At 34.4% G+C, this 22,442-nt stretch overlaps 1 protein-coding gene across 3 annotated transcripts in view; it reads left to right on the forward strand.

Annotated features, from left to right (window-relative positions):
• LOC123552540 (uncharacterized) overlaps window positions 1-20,099 on the forward strand; it is a 75,904-nt gene extending 55,805 nt beyond the window's left edge. The window contains exons 2-7 of one of the 3 annotated variants that reach the window (XM_053542020.1): window positions 8,540-8,581; window positions 11,531-11,836; window positions 13,957-14,160; window positions 16,004-16,077; window positions 17,067-17,323; window positions 17,635-20,099. In XM_053542020.1, coding sequence (XP_053397995.1) covers window positions 8,540-8,581; window positions 11,531-11,836; window positions 13,957-14,160; window positions 16,004-16,077; window positions 17,067-17,323; window positions 17,635-17,959 — 1,208 coding nt within the window. In that variant the 3' untranslated portion in view covers window positions 17,960-20,099. The remainder of the gene's footprint in view (window positions 1-8,539; window positions 8,582-11,530; window positions 11,837-13,956; window positions 14,161-16,003; window positions 16,078-17,066; window positions 17,324-17,634) is intronic. The other 2 variants (XM_053542024.1, XM_053542023.1) reach the window with 2 other exon arrangements.
• The last annotated feature ends 2,343 nt before the right edge of the window (window positions 20,100-22,442 follow it).

Below are 22,442 nucleotides of genomic sequence, written 5' to 3' on the forward strand. Positions count from 1 at the left end.
ATAGAGACATACCGCAACAATACCGAAGCAAAATAACAAACACCAAAGTAAACTCCGGAATCGGGGAGATTAATTCGCGTCAAAACTTCCAGTCAACGTATTCAGACAAGCGTCAAATTTTTAGAATTTGAAAAGGCTAAAGAAATTACCGTTTCGTACTATGAAAAGAAAATGATAATGTACATTTTGTAAAATTTATTCTATAAAACTGCAGTGACACTGTCAAATTACAACGGACAGTAAAATGTGATACAGTAAATTCATATTAACAATATATTTGCCAATACACAGAACAAACCATCGACGCTCATTTATGTACCGATTTCTCTTTCAATTTGAACATTTACAAAGCCTGAAAATTTAGCACAAGTTTCTTTGTATGAACTAAATAATTCGTACTATTAGGAATTTTTTATCAACAAGAATATAAGTGGCAGAAATGTGTCCGCCAGCAATTTAAGCGTTGAAACCATTTCCGCTTGTGAGAGCATATGCACAGCGGCTTGTTTCTAAAAATAAAATCATTTTTTTCTATAGTAGTAAAACAGAGTAGTAAATTAGACTTTTATTTACCTTGTTGACAAAAGTCAATCACTTTTTCGGAAAATACCTTATCACAAAATGGTAATATTCGGTGTACGCATCCTCACCGTGTTTATAGATATGAGAACTTTTCACTTTTTTCTAAGTTCAATGGGTCGATTGTCATCCTAAAATATATATTTATGTTAGATAAAAAAGAAGTGTCGTATTCTGCATTGAGCTAAATCTTCACGAAACTTATGAAACATATGATACAAATAACATAACAAATACTGTAGATTTTCTTTGCTCGATTTGACATATTGCGATTTTCCAGCTTTTCATGATGAGGAATATCCCAATTTACCCCCCCCAACCCCCCTCCCCCGTGCATTATTTTATCACGGGAGTGCGCCAATGTAGTACCACTGACCTCCCGTAAACAACCTGGATAGTTTCCTCTCATGAAAAATTTTACGCCAAAAGTGAGACACAATATTTGCTGCAAATTTTATTGTTTAGAATTATTATTAATATGAACTGAAATACATCAATGTTTTGAGGTTTGAGTTGATTAGTAAAATGACTTTGGATAATTTGCTACAAATGGTTACTAATTGTCAATAGTTTTCAAATATTATAAGTTCAAGATGCATTTTCCATGATTTTTCCATCAAAGGAAAGAAAAGCTAAATTTAACACAAACGTTTTGATTAAATCGGAAACTAAACTAAATTGGTGTTGTATATTTGCATAATGGTCAAAGGTCCTAGTTACATTAACTTATTCAGCCCTGCTGATTCAACGTGGGTTACTGTAAACCGAATACTGTAACTTTTCGATGTATAAGACATTTAGTAATATTTACAACGAAAGTAATAACATATATAATATGTGCAAATTCATTATTTACCCCCAACCCCAACCCAAAAAAAGAAACAGAATGTTGAGAAATAATAACTTTCCGTTAACCAAGTACAACTAAACAAATCTAGAAATGACAGTTTCAATATTGGAACATTTTTATATGATTGTTCGTTTTGATGTCTTTAAGCTTTTGTAAAATCCGCAATAACGATTTGTTACATTCAGTTTAATATACACGCCCTACTAACAAAAAGTACAGTGGTCTTGTTTATTAAAAGTTCAATAAGTTTCGTCACAAATTCTCTTTTAATATCAACATTATTCTATCACAGAAATTATTCATATCATATAAGAACACATTATTAAATCATCATTATGACTCTAAGGATCTTAAAAATGCCTGCCTGTGTAAGATCGGGTTATTATCCCTACTCGGAGACAGATGTGTGAATGGAAAACCGAGCGTTTACAAGGTTTAATATCCAAGTTGTCAATAAGGTTGGGAAAACAGCCGTTTTACACAAACATACATGTTTTAAAATCATTCTTGCCTTTCACAAACAATATATCGTGTACGCCAAATAGATTTGGGAATCTACCTGACAGAACAGTATTTATCTATATACTTTTGAGACGTCACTTAATTGCACGCTGTTTATAGACAAGGTTTTTCCCTAGGGAAGACCTTAATATCTATCCCAGGTGCGTGCAATGACAAATGTAATTTTCCATGCAATCATGCAGGATTCAATATCTTAATTATCTTACAACGCAGTATATATCGTTGTAGGAAGTAGCTTGAGAAGCAACTTAAAACTATAGGCTTTGTGAATACCTTTCAACCCGACTGTTACAACTTGTCCGTAGTATAGCTTCGTAAACAACTTAAAACCTTGGTAATAAATGCACATAGTTTAAGTTTAAGTGGGCCTAAGATATACGGATCTAAAATAAATAATGAAGTGTTTTCATAAATATGTTGTTTCGGTTTTCCGTCAAATGGCAATAACATTATTTCACGAGTGAAATACTAGCAATTGTTTTTCATACCATGAGATTGAAAATAAAAAAGCATGTTTATCTCATATTCAAATTGTTGAAACGTCATTTGTAGAAGTAACGATACGAACAGTACTTTTTCTGAACAGCCTAAATACTGTCTTATTTTCAAAATATATATAGAACGTTACTATTACATCATCAACGAAGATGTCCAACCTTAAAGGAAGCGTAAAGAGTTTAAGCACCACTTGTGCTGTTCTGGGGTAACCCGCTTTTGTTCTTGCGTCTCGAATCGAAAATGAAACGGTTTTCTTTTTCGAGTAGAGTACCTATAATGAAAAGTAACTTCACCCTCCTGCACCGCACGAGCGTATAGCGTGCCGTTCTAAAAAAGTGCCGTTTATATTGCAAGTCAGTTAAACTTTTATCATGCTATTGAATACATAAGTATTAAAAACCCCTTTTGGGTCATCGTTTAAAATACAAATCCCTTTGAGTGTCCGAAATGTTTATATATAATAAGAACAATAACAGTACCTTTCCGGAGGATTAAATGCCTACCATCCAGTCTTACACACCCCGGAAAAAAAAATGGCGAGTTGGGTATTTTTTTTGAAAGATAGAGGAATTTTTTTCCCCAATATTCATTTACATGTTTCTGTTCATAAATTTTTAAAGAAAAAAAAATGGGGTTCTTTGAAAAAAAAAAAAATTTTGGGAAAATAATTTGGTTTTTAATGGAATCGAAAAGTGGGGGAAAAACAATTCTCCATTTACAGCGGGCAAATTCCCATAAAATTTTTGGCTTACAATTAACTTTATCAGCAAATCATTTTAAAAGTCACAGTTTTTTTCCCAAACAGGGACAATGAACTGGGGCTTTGAAGTAAATATTTTCAAGTGTTTTGACAAAAAAATGATTTTAAAATTTAAAGAAAAGGGGTTTTTAAATGGAAATCTTTAAGTAAAAAAATGTGCAGACAGTTTAAAAATTGGGGTTGTTAAAACTTGTGATAGGTTTTAAAAAAAGAAGCAATTCATTTATGGACATATTGATTACCTTTTCTTCGTTCGGAGGACAAAATTTTGAAAAAAAAGGGTGGGACATAGTGTTTTCCTTGTTTATCCAACTGTGGATTACAAAAAGGGGGAAAAACCCTTGATTAACAATTTTGGAATCTACTTTTTTTGAATGTGAAATTTGCTTAAGCTCATAATCTTTATTATAATTGCAAGAAATAATTTTTTAAACTTTTGTTTTCCCAAACTAGAATTTGTTTGTGCCAACTCGGTGAGTAACTGGTAGATCTTGTGTCACCCAGCGCTTTCGAGCGCGCTAGTTTAATTCAACAGCTTGTCACTAAAAGTTTAAATGAATAATAAAAAAGTCGAAAAAGAGGCTTGCTTTTTTTCTGATTTTTTTCTACAAAAGGGTAGACACCCCCAATCAACTATCCCTTTGGGGCAAGCTTAGGCTGTGGGGGTTTTTTCAATAAATTGGTTTAAATTTTTCTTATTGACCCAATCAAAATAGGAAAATTTTAACAAGTTTCATCGAAACTCCGGGGTCCATGTGGAGTCCCCAGGGGAAATTCCGAGGTCTTTCTCTTTCTTTGTTACGGAAAAGACATGCCCAAAGTGTTTTGTTTGCTGCAAGCTATATTTTTTTCCTTGACAGTGCGTATAATAAAAACCTTTAAAATTTAAAAAAGGAACTTGATGAACGGTTAAAAATGCTCTTTAAAATTGCGACATCATATAAAAGTTTAACGCTTAATAACATAATGTACGTTCCCGAAGGGGGACATTTGGCATGTAGAAATGTTTTACACCGGAGAAATAAATACATCGTCATAGATTAACAATGGAGGACCTAGGCCTATGCAATGGGATCTTCTTCAGTCAAAGCAGTTATATATAGAATCTACATCAGTACAAAGCGTTATAATATGTGAATATAAGTAGAATTACGTAGACCAATGCATCTCTTTGGTTCTGCCATAACGTGGTAATTCAGACTAGGCATACTGCAAGGTTCGGTGTTACATGGTCTTGTATTTACTTCATAATATTGGTGTTGTTGTTGTTAACATTTTATTATTCAAATTGTATATTCTGAACTCTTCTGTTCTTTCATCCGACTGAATTCCGGCTAAATTGTCCTTCTATCTTTTAATACACGAGAAATAGAATAGATACTAATAGATACTAGATTTTCTCCTTTGGCCCTTCATCTGATCAGTCAAAAATGGCGCTAACAACCTCAACGTGCTATTCTAATTTCTCAGAGTGTTATTATGGAAGTAGGTAACCTTGTTACCAGGGTAAATTCAAATTAATTGAACAGCAGCAATTTTTTGTATTTCGTGTAATATGATGTTTCAACTGCTACAATCTCAATTTCGTTTATCTCTGTCCCTTCAAGTTCAATTTTATCCAGGTATGAAAAACATGACCCTCCAAAGGTATTTTATATAGAAAGAAGAAGGAAAATACAGATATTTAACACTTCTTAGTCTCAGGTATTTCAGTCTCATTGATATCCGTAGAAGTCTGCATAATTGATAATTTTACTAGTATGCGCGTTACCATTCTAATTAAAGCTTAAAATGTATATGTCGCGGGGCTTGTGTTTCCAAGGTAACGCAGTTTCTCTCATTTCTTAACAACTATGTATAAAAACGGGGTTTTTCGACGGCTTCATTGCCAGTCTGTTATTGACTGTTATTTGGTTTTCAACGCCAACTCGGTAACCACTGCACCAATGTGGAAGTGTGACGTCATCATCACAAATATGAATATAGATAATAAATTTCAGTTATGGCAGCGTGACGAAAATCGTTTCCCATTGAAAATATTGTATTTTATCTTTTTTTTTTCTTCGTAAAAATGTATTTAGCACTTAATTCTTATTATCAGACGCTCATTTACATTTTTATTCAACGTTCAAAGCAGTAAGCGATACGCTTTTGTCAACCACAAACAGCAAGCATCTACTGACGTCTTACTGATTAATTACTATGACCATTGTGTACTGGAAGAATCCCAAACAACACCGATTTCATAAAAGTACCACGAATTTTCAACTCGATAGTAATTCTATACACATTTTTTTTTCATTTTCTTTTCACACGCTTCGCGGCGCCGGTAGCTCTACTATAAACGTAATTTAAATTACCTCCTTAAGTTATACTATTCGCCGTTTAAATAATAACCGTTGGTCGGTCTACTGTTACTATACGACGACTACGGAACTCCATTAGGGTCATCGCCTTTAAATGTGTTGATCTGAAACGTGCTTCTCGAACGAAAACGTGACAAACGATGATGATACGATACGGTAACGGAAGCGCGATAATACGATAGTACGATTATGATAATGCGATATCCTATCCCGTTTTCACTATTGTAATATCGAGATACCCCGTTTTCGTCAGCGTAGTATCGTGATTTCGCAATTTCATTATCGTACTATTGCGTTATCATCATCGTACTGCCGCATTATCATCATCGTACTGTCGCGTTATCGTCATCGTACTGTCGCGTTATCACCATTCTCATGTGGCCACTTTGTGGTTAAATGCTCACTTGTCTGTCAGGTATCTATATACTTAAACACCATAGATCTAAGAAATTAGAGACATGTTCCTGGGAACATTTAGAACACTTCTGTCGCCTGCATTGAAGCAGCTATCATAAAAGGGTCATATCCAAGGTTCACACCTTTGACATTAGTGACCTTGACCATCGTCTTTGAATGTGTTGATCTGAAACGCGATACTCGATAGTACGATGATGAAAACGCGAAATCACGAAACTACGATAACGAAAACGCAACAACACGATGATGATAACGCAATACTACGATAACGAAAATGCAATAATACGATAGTACGATGATTCATTATCGTAGTATCGTAATTTTCCAATTTCATTATCGTACTATCGCGTTTTATTATCATACTGTCGCGTTATCATCATCGTACTGTCGCGTTACCACCATCGTCCTGCCGCGTTACAACCATCGTCCTGTCGCGTTATCACCATCGCACTGTTGTCGCGTTATCATCATCATACTGTCGCCTTATCACCAGTCTCATGTGGCCACTTTTGGATAAATGCTCACTTGCCTGCCAATTATCTATATACTTGAACATCATAGATCTGAAAAACTAGGGAAGTGTTTCTCGGAACACTTAGAACACTTCTGTCGCCTGCATTCAAACAGCTATCATAAAAGCGTCATATTCAATCTCACCTTTGACATTAGTGACCTTCAGCCAGCATGGTTTGCTTATGAGTTCTGCATATAGCCTTCAGGATGGGAGCATATCACCCAAGTTTCATGGTAATCCTTCCAAGGGTTTATGAGAAATAGTGCGGACATGAAATCCAAAGGTTCAAACCTTTGACCTTCACTGATGACCTTGACCCTGAGCGTCCGTAGTCGGCTCACAAGTTCCTAACCTTTGACCTTGACTGGTGAAACCGAGCTAGTAAAATTTAGATGTTTCCTATAAAACGACATTGTGAAGCTTTCGTACTTTTTACACCCCAGATCTGTTTAGTTACTAATCATGTTACTATAAAAATAACTACAAGATTATCAAATCTGAACCATTTTTTATATTAAAAACACCACAACACTTTCATATTATGTTAGTATTTATACTTCGAAAGTTAACTAATTGTCATATCAAAATATTATTTTCAGAACTAACAGATAATTAGTTTTTGTTCAATCTTCCAGTTGGGACATTTTGAAATCCTGTGGTAAACCTCTGAAAAGAAAAGGATGTTGTAGAAGTAGAGATAAATCAGTCTACTTGTAATAAGTCTTCGTTCATATAACGCAGCTGCTCAATGGCATTTTGTTATGGCATGCTACGTATTAGTTATTGTATTGTACATTAGTCATGTTGGTATGTTATATGATGTAAATGTTGCATGTAGTCAGCATTTAATCAAACAATTGTCAGATGATGTTTTGTATATATTACGAGGAAAATAAAGTTAAAGAAATCTTTCATGCGTTCATATAGACAATCATATTTGAGGTGTATTTGGTACGAAAGAACATGGTGTTATTTCTTGGCAGTAGATTTAGTTACACAATTATGGTTCAAAACATTAAGCTTAATTTTCGTTTGTATATTCAACAGAACGTGCAAATTGCGAATCAATAATATATTATTAACTAAACATTAAGTTTCTATTGCTGCCCAATGTCAAGGTGATTTCTTGGAACTACCCCGATCAAATTCCCGAGAAAAGTGCTGTTTATTTCTGTTAAAATTCCATAATGATCATTAAAGAAACAAAAGATACACCGTAATGTGTTGCAATTGTATCCACCGCACACTGCGTTGGGTTAATTTTTGGTCGATTATTTTATATGCCAGCAATTAAAAATCACCGATTACGAAGAAATAGCTGGTGCTTCACAGTACCATACTTACAATTTGATGCAAACGTGCTCAGGGGTCGCTTTGTACAAGACTTTACCACTTTTGATGGAAATTCTGTGGCAGTCTCTCGTCAAACTGTACAGAAGTGTTTACATTTGACAAAGAATTGCACTGAACAAGTGTTTGTGGCTTGAAGAGTACACATGTCGGCTCCTCTCTCACTGGTTGTTTTCAGTCAAACGTGAAACAAATATGAGAAAACTCATTAGAAAACGTACCGTAATGTAGTCAGCTGACCATATTTATGACGAATACTCCACCGCCGCGGCGTTGGAGCAACCGCTTCTGCGAAAGCTATGGCCAGTGTGGTAATCCCAGTGGAAATTAATAGTGCGTTTACCACCAATGTGCAGGTAGAATTTACGCGATATGTACCGGCTACGGCTGGTTTTCTCACCTGAAAGGATCCTGTACCTCAAGCCAGGTTTCAATCTTCAGTTGAGAGCAAATTATTCAAATTTTAAATTACATGAATGTTATAATTGAATAAAGTATTTTAGTTTATGCACCATAAGTGAAATTTATGAACAATATCAAGTAAAATATTGAATGTCTAACCACTACAATTACAAACATTGTAAATTGTTATAATTAAATCAAGTTTTTTTAATTCATGTACGATGAGGTGAAAGTTATTTAAAATATCAAGAAAAAATCTAGTATTTTACCTTTCTTTCCAGAATCAAATGGCCAAGACCGATTTTGCCAGGAAAGATACAAAGGTATAGTAATCTCTTTTTGTGCAAGGAGTAGAAGAAAAAATACCGGAATTCATATCTGTTAACAGTTTTGACATCATATTTGTTTTCCTTGTTCTAGTATTTATGCTTTACCTCGACACTGTGGGTTTGTGTTCGCGCACATTTCAAAATATAATGTGCAGGTATTAGTTTTTGTATGTGTACCCGTAAATTTGAAGGCGCACGCATATATAGACGTGCACGCGAAAATATACGTGTGCATGTAATTACCCGTGCTCTTGTAAAATTATCCGCGGACGTTCATATTTTTGCCCGGTACACGTGTAAATTTATACTTGTAAGCGTATAATATGATAGATAATGTCTTTATTGGTAATAAGACATTTATGGCCCATGCACAAAGCATCAATAATCATAGTATATAAAAGGATATTATGACAGGTCACATCATGTAAATACGACTAACATTAAACAAGTATGCAAACTTGGGAGAGAAAAATTTCAAACATACTTGTAAACTAATATATATATATATATATATATATATATATATATATATATATATATATATATTATATAATATATATATATATATATATATATATATATATATATATATATATATATATATATAAGCATAAACAATAAAAAATAATCGTCAGTGTGTCGATTAATAACCGTTGTTAACATATTATCTTTTTAGCCTTATATTAGAACAGTTAAATATTCGAAAATAGTTTTCTTCTTTCAAAAGCCTTAAAACGTATGTTGATATTTTTATTTCGCTTTCTTTTGTAGAATTTATCAGCTCTGTGAATTTAGAATAATTTAGCATATGCCAGTAACCTCTTGATATATATAATTTCCTTAAGTCTACATAAAGTGAATATTCTATAAAAAATGGTATTCATCTTCTAATGTATTGCATATTTTGCATTTCCTGTCATCAAACGGTATACTATGAGGTTTCTTCAATCAGTCACATTCTACTTCTAGTCTATGAGAGGACATTCTTAACTTTGATAAAGCAATATGGTATTTCAAAATATTTGCGGCATTTAAATACGGTTGATATCCAAAGGATGCGACAGATCTGTAAAATAAAACACAAGAAAAAAAACAGGCCCTTGAGGACTCATTTAAACGGGCTTGCCATTCTTGTATAAAATTATCTGTTAAACGTTGCTTTACAATTGAGAGAAAAATATTTACATCTCTAATACCTTTATTCAGCCAAACTTTGTAAAAGCCCATTTTTGACAATAAAAAGTTTTTGTTACTCAGTTTTTTTTCTTTGTATGAGCATCTGCATCCACAATTAACATGTTACATGCGACTGTTATATATTTTATGTGCATCTGTTCACAACGAAGCACTGACGCTGAGGACTATGTATGGGAATAATATAAGAGTGAACTAAGTGTCGACTGAAAAAGGGCAATATTTTTTTTGCCGAACAATACCTTAACAAATATATATTTTCACATATCTGGGCGAAAAATACCCCAGAAATTAGCCAAAATAAAATTAAAGAAAGAAGCGTGCTATTCACTCTTGAATGCTGACGAAGAAGGAAGATGCCTTTTCCCGATTGGTTCAACGTTATCACGTGATAAAAGGAATTCCCAGATTGGCTTTTACCGTAGTACATAAATTAACATAATTCAGAATGGGACCGATCCGCCCCAAATGTACAACAATGACATAAATAATTTTATCTACCTATAAAATTCATTTGTGTCAGAACTAGAACATACTTTCAACCAGTAAACTATTATATTCAGATAACGTCTTAACATACAGGAAATTCTACCAGTCTCTCCGTATACAAAATTATTCTGAGTACAAAGTTTTACATCAAGAATACTTTACAGAAATTCGATTTTCGAACCTTTATTAACGCCCCATACTGCAGATGAGTAATTCAAAATTGGCGAAAATAATTTATCAAACAGATCTAACAAATGTTTTTGGGAAAGGGGGGTAAACCTATATATATATATATATATCCTTTTTAAGTTGAAAAAAAAGCCTGAAGAGCTTGTCCGGAGAGCATGTTATCTGTTTCATTTTAAGCCCCTCCACTTGTGAAAATAGCACCAAGATACTGAAACTTACTCACTATATCTAGCTGGTTATAACTGTAGTGGAAATATAAATTTTGGGGAATCCTACCACCACTTCTAGAAACCATTATTTTCGATTTCTGTTTGTTTACAGACAACTTCCATTTAAAACAATAATCTACTAAAAGATTAACTGAACGCTGTAGGCCATCAGCTGCCTTTAAATGTAATGCCGTCTGCATATAACAGTAAACACAACTTTGCTGAAAAGTATAAGTGCACGTATATTTTATAAGGTATGCACTCATAAGAGTACACTTATATATATTCACCCATAAATTTTCGAATGCATCGGACAATTATAAACGTTCACGCATAATCTACAAGTGCACCCATACTTACAAGTGCACGTATATATTCCCGTGCGTAACCTTATAGAAATACGCATACATATGTGCGTGGGCACGTAAAAAGTACGTGCGTGTGTGCGTTTGTGTGTTTGTGTGTGTGTGTGTGTGCGTGTGTAATTAACTTACTTCTTGGAAATGAAATTTCTATTCATTATAAATTTCAAACAAAATATTAAGTTTTCACTAGAACGCGTACAATTTATATGAAATTATAACCAGTATGCAGTTTTTAGGAAAAACTGTGAACATTTGTACCGATCATTCGAGTTCAATGAATTAATTTTTCTACATTGATACAATAAGAGTTCCAGTGTTTAAGCAATCATTTTTGTGAATGTACTATAGCACCTTTCCAATCTGAAACTGAACTTTATTTAAGAAAGTACCAAGGAGAGGGCGTGCAGTTTAAGATAAATAACATTGTGCTTCAGAAAACCTCAGGTTTTGGCTTCACATATCTAGAAACCTATAACTCGTATGCTTTCTTTTTTCAGATAAATCTGTGAACATTTGTACAAACCATTCGAGTTCGATGAGACGTTTGGTCTTCATTGATACAGTGAATGTCCCAAAGTTTCAGCAGTCATTTTGTGAATGTATCATAGAACCTTTTAAACCGGGATCTACACTTCAAGTAATAATGGTCGAACCAGGAAAGGGCGTGCAGTTTAAGATAAATAATATTGTGTTTGTGTTTGATAAAACATCTGAGTATGAACAAACAATTCTACAGGATGAAACGACGCTTTACTTTTCCACTGCTAAAAATCATACGACGGATGCCTGTGCAGCAGTTTATGGTATGCAGTCTTATAATTATATATACACAGTGTGTGTATGTATATATATATATATATAGTACGGAATTATCATAATAATAAACAGATAAAAGATAAACGCGATTTTAAAATTCATAAGATTACATAGTTAACAGTATTTTCAGCATGAGGTAGTGAGCAGTAAGAGGATTAAGTTGTTTGCAATACTTTAGCATTCTCCTAAATAATACCAGCCTTCATAATGTAATAACTGCATATTTATTGATATCGACAGTTGTAAACAGAATTCTTAAATAAATGAAATATGAAAATTTCGGAATGACTTCCAGACATCTAAAGAGTGAGAACGTTTGTCACCATCATTGGTACTGTTTTAATGAAGAATTTGTTAATGAATGCTAAGAGATACAATGCAAAAACACTATATTCTGAAGTTTATTACATGTTTCAATTTTGATGAAAGATTATAGGATGTTGTTGTTATGCTGTGAGGAAACAGAATAGTTGTCCTAAAGTCACGGTTGAATCAGTTGGGGTTCTGTTGTTTAATGGTATGGTTATTTCCATCCTTGGTGTACCTTAATAATTAACAGAATAATGTGCAGTCAATTTATTCATGGGGAACTTCTTTTCGAGGTTTTGTCGAATAACAACTTAACTGATCAAACCTGTCTTCTACAGCCGCATATTGCACGAAGCACGATTGTTATACTATAGAAACTTGATTATTATTATTATACAAAATTTATATAGCACCAGCTGCATGATAAATACCTTCAAAAGTGCTTTACATTAAAACGTAGCCGTGTATGGCCTGAAATGCATCCTCAGCCCGGATCCAGAAATATTCGATTGGGGCTGTTTAGAACGAAGGTGTCACCTGCAAGGCGCATAGCGCCGAACGGGAAAAGTTACGGGAGGGGCCCTCCGCTTGTGTTAGTGGGGTCGGGAGGTTTTTCATATAGATATAAAATGGTGGCCTGTGGCGCATTTTTCGGTTTAAATTTCGGGATGAGTGGGGGCACTCCTCTTATTTAATGGGCTCAAAGGGGTCGCTCCCGAGACAATTTTGAAATGTAGATATAAAATGGTGGTTATGGTGCACTTTTAGGTCTAAATTTTGAGGTACGCGAGGGGGTACTCCTTTTATTTTAAGGGAGGTTAAGTGGCTTTCCCCTGGATAACTTTGAAATGAAGGTATGAAATGGTGTCTCAGGTGCATTTTTATCTTACTTTTGAGAAAACATGATTCCTTAGCCAAAATTGTTTGGTATAACTTAAATGAGTATAGGCCACTTCTCAGTCAACTGGTAGGTGGTGCACGAGCCCCATGGTCCCAGCCCTGGACCCGGACCTGGCGGGAAATTTTAGATCCAGACAGTTTAGCTTACGTAACTTAATTGTCTTTATTATACCTTACTTTTGTTAACAATGATAAACTCCCGTAACCCGAGAAAGAGATATTTTGACTATTAAAGACATTTTCGACCTTTTTGACACGTGCAGGCGATTCAGACGACAATATCATTTTTTAACTTTTTTATTTACTTACTTTGTTCGGTATAATAAAATAAATATCATATGGCAGTGTGTGTGGCATTGATATTATCAACCCTCGATACAGAATGTCACCACTCGGCTTTCTCCTCGGGTGACATTCTGCCCTCGGGTTGACAATATCAGTGTCACACACGCTGTCATATGATATTTATATAGTATATAGACTAGACAGCTCGTTCTTCAACGTGTCATTTGTAGAGTATTGATACATGAAATAATACCTGATAAAATATAGCTCTTTGCTTATTCTAATAGATGTCGTAATAATAATAATGAAGTTCTAAAGTATCTATTTTCTGATTTACTAATTAGTAATATTCCGCAGTTATCGCCCGTTATGCAGTCGTTTTTATAACTTTGTATATCTACTTTATTCTGTCCTGAGTATTTTTGAAAATATGAAATGTCTCAATTTTGGCTGTCATACATTTCTCTAAAACAGATGTAATTTCTATGAAAATGTGAGTCCATGCTCTACAATGTAATGTCAATAACATAACTGCAGGTCAAAGGAATTGAAAATTCCCTTTTTTCACATAATTTATGTTTTCTGTCCTGTAAAAGAAGTAACTGTATTTCAGGCTTTGACGGACTGTTTAATATAACGTGTATGCACCCTGCAACACTTGTTACTGACACAACAGCGTCAGTTACATCAAGAGCAATAACAACAGAAATCTCAAAAGACAACATAACAAAATCAGTGGCAAAAACAGCATCAGTAACAACGGCAGATACCACAACAAAAGCCTCAAGAAAAGGCAACATAACAACACTAGCACAAAGTAGGTCAAATGGATTAGATTCATCCACGGATATTACAGATATCCCTAAAATTAAAACTGTAACGAGAAGAAATATTTCAGACATACAAATATGTATGTAATCATTGTTTATAATATGTGTTTGAAAACATTGGTATTGGGATGAAAATTCTGACAAAGTGAAAATTGTGTACAGAATAAGACCAAATATAGATCTTATCATAATTTATTGCCGAATGTATATCTTGACTGGACAATTTGTGTATTTTGATTTCCTCTTTCGGCTAACAACAACGATAAACATGAGCTCAACAAAACTGGACACTCTACGCCCGATGTTCTAGATCAGAGAGATAAGAAGTAAAATTTAAATACTTTTTTGTTTTGAATGTGTGTCGGAGGGGATGTTGTTTGACAGTGAGTATGGATTTGGGCATTTTGTAGGGCGTAGGTGAAAGATATACTAAAACAAAAGAAATTAAAAGAGATGATTTTTTTGGGGTTTTTTTTGGTTTTTTTTGTGGGGGGGGGGGGGGGGGGCGGGGCAAGAGGTCAACATATGTGTATGGGCAGTAATAAGAACTCAACTTAGGACCTTGAACTTTGACCTAGCTGCCAAATTCATGTGCTCAGAACATCGTTGCATCGCCACCTTCCTTAATGAAAAGGTTGAAGACAATATCTTGAGTGTTTTTATTTCAATTATGCGCTGGACACAAAATATCATAGACAGATTTGACTTTGCTATAACCTTAACCTTTAACCTTACCACCTAGTAAATCCGTTCGAATTCTTTCGCATAGGAACATAAAAAAGTGTGATGTTGTTTTTGTTTGTCTGTTTGTTTTGGGGAGGGAAATGAGGGTGGGGGTTATGTAGGGCTCGAATGGGTCGTGGAGTAATATGACTTGTTTTGCACTCCTCAAATCAACTCGGCACCACCCTACTATATTCCAAGTTAAAAATCATTGTCTTGAATAGTTTTGGTATTGAGCTCCGAACATAAAAAATACAAAAGACAGATTGGAACTCAATCTGTAAATTGACCGTTGACCTACCGACAAAGTTCATGCCCTGTGCACATTGTCTCACCACAATTAACTTACATAAACTTTGAACAGTTATTAAGTTATTAAGGTATGCTCCGGACACGAAATATGAATGCCAAATTTGAAATTTGAGTTCCATTTGTGACCTTAACCTTTGACCTACAGACCTGATCTATGCGCACTGCACATTGTCTTTTTGCCACCTACCTATATGCCAAGGTTTAAAGTCAATACCTTGAATGGTTATTGAGTTTTGCTTCGGACACGTCTTATGACGGACAGACGCAAGCGCCATCACATAGTATGTCTGTTGTTTTATTTTCAAAACGGGCGTATAGAAAGACGTTTGACTGAAGTTTTACTTAGATCGTCATAAAATTTCTAAACTAATCTTAAAACTAAATAATTTCTAAAAAAAAGTATCGATTTGAGAAAATAGTACCAAATAAGTCAAACAGGTACAGCTACGTTATACATTAAAATATACATCAATGTTTTAGTCGGTCGTTCAAACTCACTGGAAGCGACAGACATATTTATATGGAAAAAATACATGTACTATTATAACGCAAAATTGCCCCATGCTTTTAGAAAATCCAATTTCAAAATAAATGTATATTCCGGAAGTGTCCTTATATGAGTAAACAAACTTGTATGTATATACTTTGTGGTATACTTTCAGGGGCAGTAAATCATGCATAGTAAGACATCTTTTGTAAAATGTACAAATTATATGAAATCATTGCTTACATGATAAAGTATTATTATTATTTTAAGTTACGTAATGTAAGATTTCAAATTTCATGTTTTTTCAGTGATTGTGGTTCCAGTAGTGGTTGGAGTTTTACTGATTCTAGCAGCTGCGGTGCTAATTCTCGTCTATGTAAGAAGGAAAGTATCTTTTCTACTGATGTATACCGTGTTGTTATTTCTTTTTAAAGCAGAGCATGTTAAATTTGCAATTCATTTAAGAATTATATGCTAGTTTTGTATGTTTATTCAGTATAAACAGCATTTGGACTTTTTGCAAATCCATGAATCGCGCTAGTGATTCTTGGATAATTTGCAAGAAGTCACAATGTGGTTTATACCCGTATACACGCACAAAAATAGAATAAATTTCTTATGTTTCCATTCTTACGGTAGTTTGTTACCAATGATAAGTGGTTTGCTTTCCATGAGTATTAAAAAATCAAAACAAATGTCAGGATATCGAAATTTTTAACAGCGGAATAGAATAGCCAAAAAAGCCCCGCTACCGTTAAGCTGCAATTCGCCTTCCAATAAAAAACAGCAGTAAAACTGTTCCTGGTTTTTACTTGAAATATCTTTATATCCACTGTAAAGTCATAGAGTCGTGTCGACTCATTTTTGACCTTTACCGTCAGAAAAATAAGTTGAAGCTATAACGTAATGCTCCTTTTGAAATCTTGGCATCAAATGTTGAAAGAATTTTTCAAACGACGCCATCATCTTCATGATTTTGTGAATGACGCCAGACTGAGCATGGATTCCCGAGGAAATGGCCGTCCTTGATATAACACCAAAGTTGTTTATGCGAAAATAACCGCTTTTATCCTTTCCATACAAAATGTATAGCAAATGTAAATATTAGTTTTCATGGATTTATATATTCAGGAAGTCTTTATAATCTTACTACCTTTGATCTATATTTATGAAGATTAAGACATACAGCAAGGCCTAAGAAATATACCCAGCCCTATTAGTGTATAGATTCTTATAATGTAATAGAATTTATATTCCTTAACAGAATTTTAAATTTATATCTACATGCTACAATACAATAATACTCTAAAGACAATATAAAACGCTAAATATCCTTCGGATGATCTTTGTTTTTTTTCCCGATGTCGTTTCAGACGCCGCATTGCAAAAAATACTAAAAGGCAAAAACAGGAACCATGTATGTCATTATCGGAGCAAGGTCAAGGTCAACAGAACAATCCCGAGAGTGAAGAGGGTAACCTCAATATTGCTGTCAATGCATATGAAAGGTTAAATATGTATGTAAATGATCAGCTGGCTGGAGAGATGTATCAGCAGCTTAATGCAAATAAAACAGGAGAATATCAAGAAATGTATGATGTTGTTACTGACTCTCGAAATCAGAACAGGTAAGTACATTTAAGGAAAATGTTGATGTAAACTGACTGAGCAAATAGCTGTTATGTAAATAAATAGAACTTCTGAAAAAAAAAGCAACAAACAAACGAATGAAGTACTCTTAAAACAATTCACCATATATTTAAAACAGATGCTTACGTACGTATGTATTGTAGGTCTTCCTTCTGTGTACTTTCGCTTTTGAAATATAAACTATTTTATTTCTGAAATATCAACGTCTTTCTCACAGTACCGTACGACACTGTAACTGAGTCGTAGATTTACTACTCATCAGCTTAAGATCATCATTATGTATTTAAAGGAACGTTACAAAACAAGTTAATTTGCAAGACACCGAAAAGGGTCCTACACCCTCGAAAGAACGACTGAGAAGGCAAGCTAAAGGACAAGGGATCAGCAATGGTGAAATTCGAGACATTGAATTTCCATCAAATGCATATGAACGATTAAACATATATGTAAATGATAACCTAGCAGGAGAGATGTATGAGCAACTAGATACTAAACAAGGCGGGAATTATCAGGGGAAACATGTTCCAGGTAAAGACGACAGACCAGTCAACAAAAGTGACCATAGAACCAAAACAAATGAGCAAGCTTTTGCTGTATATGCAAATGCAAAATGATTTTTAGGACGACATTGTCTACAACTGTTTTCAACAAAAACGCATGCTTTTGTTTTCGGCATTTTGCCGTAATGACAAGATGTATCATATCTTAATTACTTTGTGTAGTTATTTTTGATAATTCGTCAAACTACCTTCAAATGCTTGTATGACAACGTTCCAGAAACAAAATCTGACTTGAAGTCCATTTAATAGTCTTATAAAATATAGTCCCTGTTAATTCGGTGTTAAGGGAACGTGATGGGTGTTACACATTACCTCTCATTAGCAGACAGCCAAACGATCTTCTTATACCTATGTTTAATAATCCAAGTTACTGCCGTAAGGTTACCATTAATGTCACCCCTTACTTGGATTCAGTGTTTTTATCATTTCTGATCCTGTTACATGACGAAATCGATACAAAAACAATTTACTGTTAATAACATAGTACAATTTTAAAAAATATAAATTTATGTCATCATATATTTATATTCATTTTATGACCTTAGATTTCATTTTATGTTATATTTTCTGGTCCTTCGGGATCATTGAGTTCAACTAATTTAGATTTGAAGATTGATTACTGCTTAAGTCGGTGCTAGGGGGCGTGGGCAGTGTTGCATTTTTCATTACTGCTCATGAACAGACTCAATCCAACCGAGTCTGCAGTTTTTACTGTTTGCCTTCTCCCCGGTCATTCCGAAAAATCTACTTTTCAGATTATATTTACTACCTGTTTTGAAGAGTCACAAAACTGCACAAATATATCCTGCAAAATAGGATGTAACAAAATAGCAACAACGGTGTGTCACATCTGAGAAAAGAATTTAATCTTTGTCTAATATTCAACATATTCTAGCGAAAAGTCAATATCTACATCAGACTTCCGTTTTCTTCAACAATATCCTCTAATTTTTAAAAATAATCATTTGTTAAGTGTATATAGTATAGAATTTACTCTGCTTATGTTTATTCATATTTGTTGTTTTACTTACTGTAGCTTTTTTTTAAAAAAAATAGGATAATATATGTGTGTATATAACCGCTTTTACTTTATTAATGTTTATTAATATTTGTTTTGTGTATGTTTCTTTATCATTTGTTTAAAAACTTACATTTGAATTCATACGTGTGTTAACGTATATACCTTTTTAGTGTTCGCTTTTCCTTTACTTATGTTGATCAATGTTGTTTTTATTTAAATTGTTCTTTACATTTTGTTTAAAACCTTCATTAGAATAAATGTATCTGTAATATCTCTAATCACAGTAGATCTATTGTTTTGTAAAATTATCATCATAAAAATGCGTACGATTTTAAGACAAGGCAATGCTCCTATTGTATATAATTAAGTTATGAAACGTTCTATTCATACATGTCATGATGCGACTGTTCGATACATACTGTATGTTTTACGTTCAACTGTATTACAGCTGGACGCCGCTACGCTTTCCTCTTTCATGGCGTCAGAAAGAACAGGTGGAGGATACCTTGAAAAGCAGTTCTTAAACACCGTTGTCGTGCCATCTCTTGATGTTGTTGCCAGTTTCAATAGTCCTTGACAAACAAGGTTGAATGCGTTAGTCGGCTTCTTCGTCTGTCATCTCTTAATTTTGTAACCAGACCCGCCCGCTTAGCTCAGTAGGGAGAGCGTTGGTCTACGGATCGCGGGGCCGCGAGTTCGATTTCCAGGCGGGACTATGTTCTTCGTGGCGTTTTGATAAAGGACATTGTGTCTGAAATCATTCGTCCTCCACCTCTGATATTCATGTTGGGAAGTTGGCAGAGAACAGGTTTGTACTGGTACAGAATACAGGAACACTGGTTAGGTTAACTGCCCGCCGTTACATAACTGAAAAACTGTTGAAAAAAAACGGTGTTAAACCCGGAACAAAAAGGTTCGATGAACAATTGTGACGCCATTTTGACCCTTTAATTTTGTAACCAGATTCTGTAGAGATCAGTTAGGCTACTGGTAATAGGAAATGGTGATGACTTGGAATGTTATGGTACGATATGCAGTGACAACAGGAAAACGTGATGACAGATAATGTTATGGTTTAGCACTAATGCAAAAATGTTTTATTTTGTACCTTTATAAATTCTGTCAAAATACGACTTGTATTTGGCAAGTAAATACGAGCAGGCAGAAAAAACGTATTATACCTTTTGTGTTTTATGTTGCCGGACTGACTTCATTTAATATGCATGACATGACACAGTTCTATAATTACGCACACAAAAAAACTAGACTCATTTCTGTTTTGATAATCATTGAAGATTTCGATCGATATCAAAACAACAAAAAAGGTGGAGGTATATAATAAAACGGTCATTATAACAGTAGCTAGTTCTGGCATTTTGTATTCGGCTCTCGTGGATTTTACACTCTGCGCGCCTCGTGTGAAACCACTCGAGTCGAATACTGCATCCCAGATCAAACTACTTTAAAAATTACCATTTTATACTATCTACTTGAGACACAACTTCTCAACTTATTTGGAACAGGCCACGAGAGAAAATCATAATAAATTGGAATATTTGTTTGTATTTGCAGGTCACGTGGCCGGCGTAAGCCGAAACGTTCGTTTATTAATGAACCGGCGAGATTTTTTTCTTGCCGCTCACGTGACCTGCGTGCCCCGGGATGAGTGAAACGAATTTGTCCATTATTTTATCTTGCTTCCTTTAGGGGCAGTTGAGAAGGCATTGGCAAGCTGAGGTCCAGCTGTTGCAATATACTCAAATTGAGAACCAGCTAACGCAATACCAACAGAAACTTTCTCTAAATGAAAGTGGTTTCCTTTTTGCGTAAAAGGTTGATGGTAAACCAGCATATGTACTTCACAGAACTTTATGTCTCAGTTATGTTGAACATTGATATAATAAACGGGCCGCTGATTAACATTTACATTTTAGCGTACATTGTCTTTAGAAAGCGAAAAAAGATGTTTGTAGTGTACACCTCACCTTTAAACACAACTAAATATATAGACCATGCCGGTGTAACGTTGTAAACTGACCCCCATAGAATAACGACCCCCTGTTTGTTACTTTTTTCTTATATATATCATTATTCATTCATTATAGGATTGAATCGATTCAAACTTTCAGGAATTACTACTATTAATGTTTAGTTGTGGAGGTAGAAACAAATCATGAATTTACTCAACCCGTTCTGGAGTTATGGCCCTTTTCTCAAATGGCATCGGCGGGAGATATGGCTGTCTGCCCTTGATTTTTTCTTAGAAGTGGTCCTGGCTTCTCTGGTTTCTTTAAAAACACATTACAACTTTATATATAAATCGTGACGGGTATCAAACCTCCAGGGGAATGACTATATTTCAATATTATACTGAAATTTGAACATCTTATTGTCATTGGCGTCACAGGTCATAAAACGTGGGACTTCCCAACAACCGATTTGCATATTTTATGCCTTATATTGATATAATTGTTGACTTTTTCTACTTAAAAACCCTGAAAAATAACAAATATACCCAAAATCCAAAGAAGGATGTCTCTTCAACAATATACTGACATTTGAATAATTTATAACGACGAGGAACGTCATAGCTAATAAAACCACTGGGCTACCTCATACCAGTTTCGCCTAATTTTGGAGATATATATGAGTGATATATAGGTGACATGATGAAGGTCGAGGGTATTTGACATCACTTTCGGGGGTAGCATAAAACATTATGCTTTTCCACGTATAAATTGCCTTTTTACAATCTTGCGCTCCAGAAAATGAACTATTTTACCGTCAACAGCATTTTTTCGTAATGAGCCCGCGAGCCCATGCTATTACGAAATAAGTACAACATGTAGGATGCAATAACAAAATGATGTTTCCTCTAAAATTTCAGACAAACTCACCATTATTATAAGTTCCAGAAGGCTTACACTACATTGTACAGAAGGTAAATTAATAATTATTTACATGTATGCGTAGCATAATTATACGTTATACCTTGCATATAATGCGATGCCACAAAGTTTCTTCGAGGCTGTAAAAGGTACTAAATTAAAGGTACTGTTAAAGGATCTTGGAAAAATCTTGGAAAAATAAAACTTAAGCCTATTGAAATACTTGAAGCATGAAACTTTTATAGGTAACAAAAATATTTAGATCTAAAACATGTTCGTAATAAAAAGTCATGCACCTTTTAAAGTAAGAGTTTCTATGTTCTAAGTATGTTCCTTGAAAGTTGCAGCAGTTCCAAGTTGCAAAATGATTCCTTTATGTATCCCCCTTCCATTAGGTCATCTGTTTCTATTGGCAAAGGTTTGTTACGGCGAAAAATTATCACTTTGGGGAGACCTATCCGCTTTAAGAAGCAAGCGCGCTACCATTGCGCCACCTAGGCTCACAAAAGTGGTAAGTATATTTAAAAGAGGATGCGTAATTCGGCCTCAACCGGGATAGCTGGTTTTTAAGATGCGTTGTTATGCCACCGCAATTCGAAGAATAGAGTGAATTAAGGTGGCTTGCCAG

This window comes from Mercenaria mercenaria, chromosome 4 (genome assembly GCF_021730395.1).
Source record: "Mercenaria mercenaria strain notata chromosome 4, MADL_Memer_1, whole genome shotgun sequence".
Taxonomy (NCBI): Eukaryota; Metazoa; Mollusca; class Bivalvia; order Venerida; family Veneridae; genus Mercenaria; species Mercenaria mercenaria.